The sequence below is a fragment of the Theropithecus gelada genome, chromosome 10 (assembly GCF_003255815.1).
Source record: "Theropithecus gelada isolate Dixy chromosome 10, Tgel_1.0, whole genome shotgun sequence".
Taxonomy (NCBI): domain Eukaryota; kingdom Metazoa; phylum Chordata; class Mammalia; order Primates; family Cercopithecidae; genus Theropithecus; species Theropithecus gelada.
In genome coordinates, this window is record NC_037678.1 from 80,226,867 (window position 1) to 80,238,111 (window position 11,245).

General features: G+C 36.9%; 1 protein-coding gene across 2 annotated transcripts in view; it reads left to right on the forward strand.

Annotated features, from left to right (window-relative positions):
* PLCB1 (phospholipase C beta 1) overlaps positions 1-8,982 on the forward strand; it is a 753,090-nt gene extending 744,108 nt beyond the window's left edge. For both annotated transcript variants that reach the window (XM_025399458.1, XM_025399457.1), the window contains one exon: positions 5,701-8,982. Coding sequence is in view for 1 of the 2 variants with exons in the window: in XM_025399457.1 (XP_025255242.1) it covers positions 5,701-5,928 (228 nt within the window). In the remaining variant the exon portion in view is untranslated. The remainder of the gene's footprint in view (positions 1-5,700) is intronic.
* The last annotated feature ends 2,263 nt before the right edge of the window (positions 8,983-11,245 follow it).

Consider the following 11,245-nt stretch of genomic DNA (forward strand, 5'->3'; position numbering starts at 1 on the left):
ATGTCAGAGTCAGAAAAGCATCCCAAGTACAAAAATATTTGATAACATAGGCAGAATTGAATACATTTGAACTTGACTGTATTGCCTTTTCCTGCTTAACTACCCAGAGTTCACAAAAATGACTAGTGGGCAATATCTTTTGAAAATCAAGTTAACTGAGAAATTTAGAATTTGAGCCTGACTAGTCAAATTGAAGAACTGGGCCTATAATAAAACAAACTCTGGCAACACTCTTCTTTATTAATATCTGAGTATAATAATAACAACTCATCTTAAATTTAAAGGTTAAAGTCAATCATGTTCTTTCCTCTTTCTTGTTCATAAGACCTCAAAAAGAGGTCTTATCAACTTAAGATCAAACAAACTCATGTTTGACAATGTTATGCGAGAAAGGCTCCAAGGCATAGCCTACAAAATCACATGTATCTTGAAAATCTATCTGTCCTGTGGTGATTTTTTTCCCCATGAATATGCTTTGAGACCACAATAATGAAAGGATGGGGCCTGCTGAGTTAGCTTATGAGTATTTTATGGGGCCAGGCCACATAATAAGACTCCTTTCTGTTCCCCTCACTCGAAGTTATGGCCATAATACTGCTGCCTAACAACCAACCACAAAAGTCAGTAGTAAAACAATAAGCATTTGCTAAGTTGATGAGTCTATGGACTGGTTCTGGTCTGAACCAGGCTCACCTGATCTCAGTAGGCTTGCTCATGTCTGTGTTTAGCTGGTGGTCAGCTAGGGGCGAGCTGGTTTAGAATAGCTTCACTTTTGTATCTGATAGTTAATTGAAGTGATGGAAAAGGTATAATAACTGAGCCATGTGTCTCCTCTTCTGGCAAGCCAGGCTGAGCTTGTTCACATGATGGCTGAGTAAACTTCTAACTGTGAGAGCAGAAGCACACAAGGCCTTGTGAGGTCTGGACTCAGAACAGCATATACTTTTGACACATTCTCCTAGACAGAACCAAATAACAAGGCCTCCCCAGATTCAAGAAGAAGAGAAATCCACTCCATTCTTTGCTAGGATGGGATGAGCTGCAAAGTCACACCACTAAGGTTATGATTACAAGGAGGGGTGAAGAATTACTGCCATTTGCACAACTGATCTACCATTCACACCTAACACACTGTTTCACTTGCACAGAATAAAAAATTCAACACATATTAGAGTACAAAACCTAGAATGTGGCAATTAGATAGGATGATGCTGAACCCCAGAACAGAGGCAATCAAGAGGAAGCCTTGGTGATCTGTGGAGGACCATCTAAGCCTAGGATTGTGGGGAAGGAAAATTAGGAAAGGTCTAAACTGGAATTCCACAGTTGGACCTCACTTCTGGAGTCCCCTGGTTAAAGCCAGATTTAAATCTGCTAGGGGGAAGGTTGTAAATTCTCCATGAGCCCAGTGGCGCTGACAAATGTGATTTGAATTGATTGCCAACAACAAACTCAGGTTCTTACATGAAGATGTGGATTTCTGACTTCAATTTTCAATCTGACAAGCATCAGCTAGAACCGAGTTGTTCGTACCCCCTTTAGACAGTGCCTGTCATCTCTAGCTCTTCAGAACCCCCACGACCCCCACTTTCTTGCACACAGCCTGATGAAAATGTGTAATGAAAATAAGAAGCCTGGCCCCTGTAAACACCTGAGTTTGCAACCCTTGGTCTGGAATAGCTCTAGACCACTGAAGGATGGGCCTTTGTTGGAATGGAGCCAGAATTACCCTGTATTCTTTTCATATTTTCTTACAATGAACAAGTATTTCGTTTTTAAGAAGAAAAAGCAAAAGCTCTAACTTGGAATGTAATAAATACAATTTTGAAATTAATTCATTAACAATTGAACAGCTTTTTAAAAAGTGTGAAATATATGGCACATAATATGTCATGAGGCAGTGACTTAGTTTAGAATATGATAAAATCTACTACTAGCCCACGATAAAAGTCTACTAAAGTTATAACTTAGCCACAACTGGGTCAATTATTATAAATTCTTAAAAATCATTATCAAAATTAAATTACTGAAATGTAAGTTTTTCTTAGAATTAAATTATTAAAAATGTTAAAAATCATTGGTTTAGGTATTTGACATTTTCTTGTATTTTACTTCTTTTTTTAATAATTAAAGAAATAGCACTTATTAAGCACTATGGGGTCTTGTCTACCAATGAGCATTAACCTAAGAGAAATTTTCTGCTAGGTCAGGTACAATATATCCATAGCTGAGGGTCCCCCAGTCCAACCTATAAGAGAACAGCAATTTGTTTTCTTAAAACAGGGTTACTTGCTTTTCTCCCTTCCCTATCTTCCTTGGAAACACATGTGTTACTGAATTAAAACTGAGGTGAGTTGATGATGAGGTCTGAATGGTAGTAAATGGAAGCTGTCAAACACCAGGCTAAGATTTCACTTGTGCAAAAGAGTGTGACATTGTAAAAACCCCCGCTTCCTTCTAAATTGTTGGAACAGCAGGGAAAGAACTGGCAGTTGTCTTCTTCCTGTTTGATGCTCCAGTGACTCATATGTGCTGACACGAAGAGTAGGGCCCTGTACAAGGTGCTCCGTCATAGCCACATGAGTCCAGGGCCCTGAGCGCCCCCTCACAGTGTGTTTCCTCCTCAGCTTATAAGAATTTATGTGCTAGCAAATAGATTCGTAAACACCCCACATTTTACATTTGGGGAGAATAGTTGATTTTCAATACTCAGTCTAAGCCATTTTTACCAGATACCACTTTTATTTTTCTTTTATTTTCTATTTTTATTTTTATTTGATATTTAAATAATATTTATAAATTTTTTGAAATTTCAACTTTTGTTTTAGATTCAGAAGGTACATGTACAGGTTTGTAATATGAGTACATTGTGTGTTGCTGAGGTTTGAGATATGAATGATCCTGTCACACAGATGATGAACATAGTACCCAGCAATTAGTTTTTCAAGCCTTGTCCCCGACTCCTCTCCCCACTCTATTAGTCCCCAGTGTCCATCATTCCCATATTTATGTCCATGAATACCCGATGTTTAGCTCCCACCTATAAGTGAGAATGTGTGGTATTTGGTTTTCTGTCCCTACATTAATTTGCTTAGGATAATGGCCTCCAGCTGCATCCACGTTGCTGCAAAGGATATGATTTCATTCTTTTTATGGCTGCCTACTATTCCATGTTATATATGTACCATATTTTCTTTATGCGTCCACCATTAATGGGTACCTAGGTTGATTTAATGTCTTCGTTATTGTGAATAATGCTATGATAAACATATGAGTGCATGTCACACACCTCTTGATGTGAAAAAAAAAAAAGTCATTTGAACTAGATCCATAATCCATTATCTGAGATTCTTGGGGCCTGTTGTTTTTCAGAATTTTAACTTTTCTGATTTTAGAAAGGCAATGTGATGCATATATCATGAGCATAACACTTCAGGGAGACCTGAGTAATCCTCAAAATCAAACAAATTAATATATCTGCAGTTAAGTTCATGAATAGTCATATGACAGGGGATACATGAAATTATACATATTTCATGTATCAGTATCATCCCAATATCAGTTCATGTCAATGAGTTTGCCACAAATTTGCAAGGAAAAAAAAGAAAACTTCTGGATTTCAGAACTTTGGGATAGATAAGGGATTGCTTAATATAAATTAAATAATTTAGTATTGGCAAAATGTATGTGGCACAGAAGTGAGAGTGAAAGGAGTTGAACTAAAGAAGATGTTCCCAAGCTGCTGTCACTGTCTAGAAGGAGGCTAAGACTCAGAGAGACAGATGCCCTGGGGACTGGCTTCACCCTGGCATTCCAGGGATCAGAACAAGCCCCAGAGGCTGCCCTGACAACTGCAGATGGAGGATGCACAGCCAAGATCAAGATAAAAAGTAGAAATGGGGGCTGAGAGTAGAACCCAGACAGGGAGCTATCAGAGTGGCCAAAGCAGATCAACCACGTTGGCATCCCTCAAGAACTGTTGAGAAACGCAGGAGCTCGGGCCCCACTCAGGCCTCCTAGTCGGACAGAATCAAGATCAAAATTCCAGATGATTTGTGTGCACCTTAAAGTTTGAAAAGCAGGGAGGAAAAGTCCAGGTGTTAAGGCCATATCTTAAAAATTGCCTCCAAGCTAATAAGGAGGTATGGGGGAAACATTTAACCTTACACGGTGTTTCAAGGATTATTCTTTCTGCTCACCAATTGATAAACAGAGATAATTTTCTTTAAAATTCAAGGTCTTCTTTTGGACTCAGCACAGCACAGCTCCCTAGCAGACAACGCTCCCTCCTGCCCCGCTTCTCTCCCTGTCTACCAGAGAATCCCAGTTTTTAATGCTATTTTATGACGGAGACATCCACGTAAGTCTCCGTTTGAAGAAAGGCTTCCAGGACTTTAAAACATCTGCAAATTCTCCAGGGCATAAAATAGACACATTAAAAGACAGTTTAAAGGGTAGCTAGAATAGTTTACAAGGCAAATAAAAATTAGAATGAAAAATTAATCAAAATAAAGAGGTGGCAAAAGCGGTCAAAATAAAATTTCAAGTTGGATACATGAGTTTCTTTACTTTGTGAAAATGCATCGAGCTGCTCCTTAGACCCCAGCATTGGCTTCCCAGCCTCTGACTAAAGCTGCACATCCCAAAGTCCACTCCACACTGCTCTGTCTACTCTACTCAGCTTCTTAGCTTCCCCTAGCCAGGTTCATGGCTGACCTTGGAACGCTCACCTAGCAATATTTTTCAACCCCTAAATGTAAACTTTGGATCATTTTACTTTTTATATATTTTTAAGTAATTTTATTTTATTTATAGTTTTCTGATACCTTTTTCTCTTTTTCTGTCTTTTTTTTTTTTTTTTTGAGATGGAGTCTCACTCTGTCGCCCAGACTGGAGTGCAGTGGCGTGATCTCAGCTCACTGCAACTTCTGCCTCCTGGGTTCAAGCGATTCTCCTGCCCCAGCCTCCCAAGTAGCTGGGATTACAGGCACACATCACCATACCCAGCTAATGTATTGTATTTTAGTAGTGATGGTGTTTCACCATGTTGGCCAGCGTGGTCTCAAACTCCTGACCTCAAGCAATCCACCTGCCTCAGCCTCCCAAAGTGCTGGGATTACAGTTGTGAACCACCACGCCCAGCCTCTGACACCTTTTTCAAAAGACCCACGTGTGTGTGTGTGTGTGTGTGCATTTGTAGATACCATTATTCATCTGATTCTGAGTCTTTAGCCTTATTGTGCCACACATAACTTGAAGTTGACTTTCAGCTACAGACAAATGACGTGTCCAACTAAACTTTGTTACATCTGCTCTGTAGTTGAATGATATTTTCAGTTGATATATTCATCGGCTCCCTTTGTATATCTCTTTCAGAGAGTTTCTATGGGAGTGGGTATAGAAACACAAACAACCTCCCCTTCCCGAGTCCAAGTGATATCATTGTTCAGTTCCCACCTATGAGTGAGGGGGGAGGGATTGTATTGGGAGTTATACCTGATGTAAATGACGAGTTGATGGGTGCTGACGAGTTGATGGGTGCAGCACGCCAACATGGCACAAGTATACATATGTAACAAACCTGCACGTTATGCATATGTACCCTAGAACTTAAAGTATAATAATAAAAAATAATAATAATTAAAAAAAAAAAAGAAACATAAACAACCTCAAGTCATCTCCCCTCTTGATGTCTCCCAGCTGCAGGTGGAGCTGGAGCAAGAATACCAAGACAAATTCAAAAGACTGCCCCTCGAGATTTTGGAATTTGTGCAGGAAGCCATGAAAGGAAAGATCAGTGAAGACAGCAATCACGGTTCTGCCCCTCTCTCCCTGTCCTCAGACCCTGGAAAAGTGAACCACAAGACTCCCTCCAGTGAGGAGCTGGGAGGAGACATCCCAGGAAAAGAATTTGATACTCCTCTGTGAATGCTCCTGCCAGGCCTTCAGAAATTGCATGGCCACTCCAGCGACATCGGACTCTCTCTTATTACAAAGATCACTGCCCAGGACCATCTTCCCGAGAAGCATCCCTTAGCCTAAAATCCACACCAAAGGGAGAGTTCCAGAGGAATCCATGAAGAAGTCCCATGCCCAGGCTCCATGTGTCATGTGGAAACCTCTGCAGGTCTACTAGTAAAGAATGCATGTATGTGAGATTTTTGTTTTCTTTCCAATAGTAAATTCAAAGCAAGCAACTCGCAGGCTTCATGGAACTTTTAATGAAGGACAGTGTTCTTTGAAGAAAATCGAGCTCATGTTTTTATTCGAAGCTCTGGTGTAAAGTATTTCAAAGTCATAGAAATAGTTTGAGAAATGCATAGCATTATTTAACACTATTGAACAGCCTGCTTTGAGTATTTTTTTTTTCTAACTGCCCCTCAACTACCATTATCTTCAAGTCAACGTGCATATTACGTTGTTTCATCCTTCGCTTTGCAAGCACCAGTGACTTGCAGTTTGCTAATTTATTTATCATAGAGTCACCAATGTATTTGTTGCTGACATGGTTTTATTAGATACCGTAGTGATTCAAATACGTTTGTTTTCTATTTGGAAAAAAAAAAAATCACTTGACTGTATCCTTGCCCAGTGAAGCCATCCCAAGACTTAGCAATATGGATTGTACATTTGGCTGCATCAACAAGTCAGCCACACACTTCCAGGCAGTGTGCTGTTTGCATTGACTATTTGCACTCAGAGTCTGGGTATTCATTGGTTTTTGGCCTGAAATGATCAAATAACTACAAATGGTCTGTTGAATAAAAATAGTTGAGCTGACATATGTTAAGCAGATATTCAATCAGAGTGAACAGGTTCCAGTGGTTATTTTGTTGTTTGACATTTTTTATGGTTCATTTATTTTTAATATAGAGAGGGAGATTGAATATTTATCTAGAGAATACAAAGACTCACATGTAAATGATAGGTATTATCTCCATGTATATATGTACCCACTTAGTCATGTAAGTGCATATACACATACACACACACATAAGTGTAGATATGTGTTTATTAATTGACAATGACCCAAATCTCTTCCACAAGACTTAAAACCAAAATCAGGGACAAATGGATAGAGAAGAAAAGGGTCAAACATCTAGATTACATGGATGTTAAATTATATGGAGATGCTAAGAAATAATTGATGGAGCCATTGATGCAAACTGAAGTAGATTTAGAACTTATTATATGAATTTGATTTATATTTTGCAAGATCAAAAATTAAATGTTAAGTATCAGATTTTAAGCTTGTTTTAATGGTCAAAAAATTAGGACAGAAATATGGACATTTATTAGAATCTTCCATAATTTTTAAGTCTGAAACATTTCTATTTTATTCTAACATAAAAAAACTTTCATTATATATTTACTAAGTACATTTAATTCACTTAACTGTGTCTTTACAAGTTCCTATTTTAGGTGGCATAAGAGAAACAAATTACATCAAGGTAAAACTGATCAAAAGCATGATTGAAAGTTCTGAAAAAAGAAAAACAATAATATATAGAAAAATGTAACTTAGAAAGTAACACATGAGTTTTGAAGTTAAAACCCAGAAGCCAGATGATCACAGTTTTATTTTACTTTAAAATAAACCTGTCTGATTGTAGCTTAGCGAATTATCTTAAAACACAAAAACCAGTTGTGTCCTGAAAATTGTGTTTCAAGAATTTAATATTTTTATGAAAATTATTTTATTTAACTTTAAGCAATAACTAGAGATCACAATTAAATTTTAATCAAAATGAAGGCTTAGTTCAAACATAAGGAAACAGTGTTTGATTAAAAAAACACATCTAGTAAGATGCAAGGGGAAAATCACATCCTCTTTGGAGATTATTATATTTTGATCTGAAGGGTTTGGGGTGTTCATTAGACACTTAATAAAACTTCCACTGAAAAAGAAATCTTTTGTAAATCATTCTACTTTTGCACTTTGAAAGAAAGGCATTAATCATAAAGAAGCGAGAACGGTCAAAATCGAATGCTGCATTTTTATAAACAAAATTACAGACTGTCTGAAATTACAGAAGAATGAACTAATAATAGCATTCATAACCAAACACAATGGTGATTATTGCAGAACATCGTATCACATTTTAGTCCAGAGATAGAATAAAGTTGAATAACCTTGACTTACACAAAACTGTTTTGGTAGTTGGATTTCATTATCTTAGTGAATTTAGTCATTTTACAATATGTTTGTATTTGGCCATTTACTGTAATCACATTTTTATATCTGTACAATGACACTTTTTGCAGTTGTGGGGTAGTGTGTAACACTGTCCATCTTGCATCATTGAAACTACTACAATGATACTATCATTTAATAATATTAATATTACTTGAAATAGACTAAGATAAAGAAAAGGGGTCTGTATGATGTGCAGTTTTGTGCCTTTATGTATTTGCCTTGTTGTTTGTTGAATGTGTGAAATTCTGTACTGTGGTTTTTCCTATAATAGAGAGTAGTGCTGTGTATTAAATTAGACTATGTCTCTCTGATACCTGTACACTACTGAGAATAGCATGGTTTTGGCCATGTATACCAATTTTCAAAGTTCTAATGACATGCCATGTGTTTTTGGTTTTTTACATTTCATTTTAAAATTTGAGTATCACCACACATTAATTAATAATCCTGTAGTAGATAAGCTGTCTTTAAATAATTCCAAAAAAAAGGGCCATTGCTTGCATTACTTTGAATTTAATGTTGCGCTTGTGCACTGTATTAATATTGTTTGTGATGGATTGGACATTGTGATTCTTGCCTTTTAAGAAGAAAAAAAGATAGTACAAAGTATTTGAAGCTCTTAAAATGTACATATTTTGGTTCTTCTATCTCAAATTATTTAAAATGCATAATTCACATTTTTGTAATAATTCTATGCAATTTTGTGGCATGATGTTTCTTCCACTTGTAATTTTATGTGCTTTCATCACAAATCCAAAGGAAACAATAAAAATTTCTTAACACAATCCAGCTGTTATTTCTTGGTGTCAGAGCCAACCTTCTTTTGACAGGGAAAGTGGTGGGAGCAGACATAATGCCAGTCTTTAGGGCCATGGTGCCCATTCTGACAGGGCACATCTATGCCCGTAAAGGATATTGGGTGTGCCAGAGGACACAGTGTTCATTGCTGTCATTCTGCCACCCTCCATCCAGGAGTGGCATTACACTTGCCATTGTTTCCATAATGGAGACCCTCTCTTCCTTCCTCTCTTCCTTCCTTTCTCTCTGTCTTCCTTGACCAAAGTTAAGCAAAGCAAAACGGTCAAAGGTTTTTTGGCAAATAGTTGCAGTGACAAGAATTGACAGAGCACTTGATGTAAATTTTCTTTTATAAAACAGATTTTAAAAGCATTTACAATGTTGATAGGATAAGAAATGTATGTGTGAGTTTTATGTGAATGTTCCAGAGACACCCCAAATACAGTGTATTTGTTACTTCTGTGTTACAAATGACTCTAAAATCTAAGGGCTTAAAACAATCAGAATTATCTGTTATCTCTTAGCTTTTCAAAAAAAATGTGTGGGTACATAGTAGGTATATATATTTATAGGGTACATGAGAGAGATACGTTGATACAGGCATAAAATGTATAATAATTACATTAGGGTAAATGGGGTATCCATCACCTCAAGCATTTATCCTTTCCTTGTCTTAGAAACAATCCAATTATACTCTTCTAATTATTTTTAATTGCACAATAAATTAATTGACTGTAGTCACCCTGTTGTGCTATCAAACACTAGATCTTATTCATTCTATCTAACTACATTTTTGCTCATACTAATAATCCTTATGCCCTCTTTTCCCCAACTACCCTTCCCAGCGTCTGGTAACCATCCTTCTACTCTCTATCTTCATGAGTTCAGTTATTTTAATTTTTATATCCCATGAATAAGTGAGGACATGTGAAGTTCATCTTTCTGTGCCTGGCTTATTTCACTTACTGTAATGACCTCCAGTTCCATCTACATTGTTGCGAATGACAGGATCTCATTTTTTAATGGCTGAATAGAACTCCATTGTGTATATGTTACCATGTTTCCTTTATCCATTCATCTGTTGATGGACACTTAGGTTACTTTCAAATCTTGGCTATGGTAAACAGTACTGCAACAAACACAGTAGTGCAGATATCTCTTCAATGTACTAATTTCTTTTATTTTGTATATGCCTAGAAATGGGATTGCTGGATCATATAGTAGCTCTACTTTTAGCTTTCTGACGAATCTCCAAACTGTTCTCCATAGTGCTTGCACCAATTTACGTTCCCACCAATAGTGTACAAGGCTTCCCTTTTCTCCTCATTCTCATCAGCATTTATTTTTGCTTGTCTTTTGGATAAAAGCCATTTTAACTGGGATAAGATAAGATAATATCTCATTGTAGTTCTATTTGCATTTCTCTGATTATCAATGATGTAGAGTACATTTTCATATACCTGTTTGCCGTTTGTATGTCATCTTTTGAAAAAATGTCTATTCAGATCTTTTGCTCATTTTTAAATTGAATAATTACATTTTTTTCTATAGAGTTGTTTGAGCTACTTATATATTCTGGCTATTAATCCCTTGTGAGCTGGGAAGTCTTAAAATGTTTGCTTCCATTCTCTGGATGGTCTCTTCACTTTGTTGATTGTTTCCTTTTCTGTGTAGAAGATTTTTAATCTGTGTGATCCCACTTGTCTATTTTTCCCTTAGTTGCCTGCACTTGCAGGGTATTCCTTAAGAAATCTTTGTCCATTTCAATATCCTGGAGAGTTTCCCCAATATTTTCTCTTAGTAGTTTCATAGTTTCAGGTCTTAGATTTAAGTCTTTAGTCCATTTTGATTTGATGTTTGTATGTGGTGAGAGATAGAGGTCAAGTTTTATTGTTCTGCATATGGATATACAGTTTTCCCAGCACCATTTATTGAAGAGACTGTCCTTTCTCCAACATATGTTCTTGGCACCTTTGTTGAAAATGACCTCACTGTAGATGTAGCGATTTATTTCTGGGTTCTCTACTCTGTTCCATTGGTCAATGTGTCTGTTTCTATGCCAGCACCATGCTGTTTGGGTTACTATAGCTCTATAGTATAATTTGAAGTGAGATAATGTAGCCTCCCCAGTTCTTTTTGCTCATGATAGCTTTAGCTATACTGGGTCTTTCATGGTTACATATAAATTTTAGGATTTTTTTTCTATTTCTGTGTAGAATGTCATTGGTATTTTGATAGAGATTGCACTGA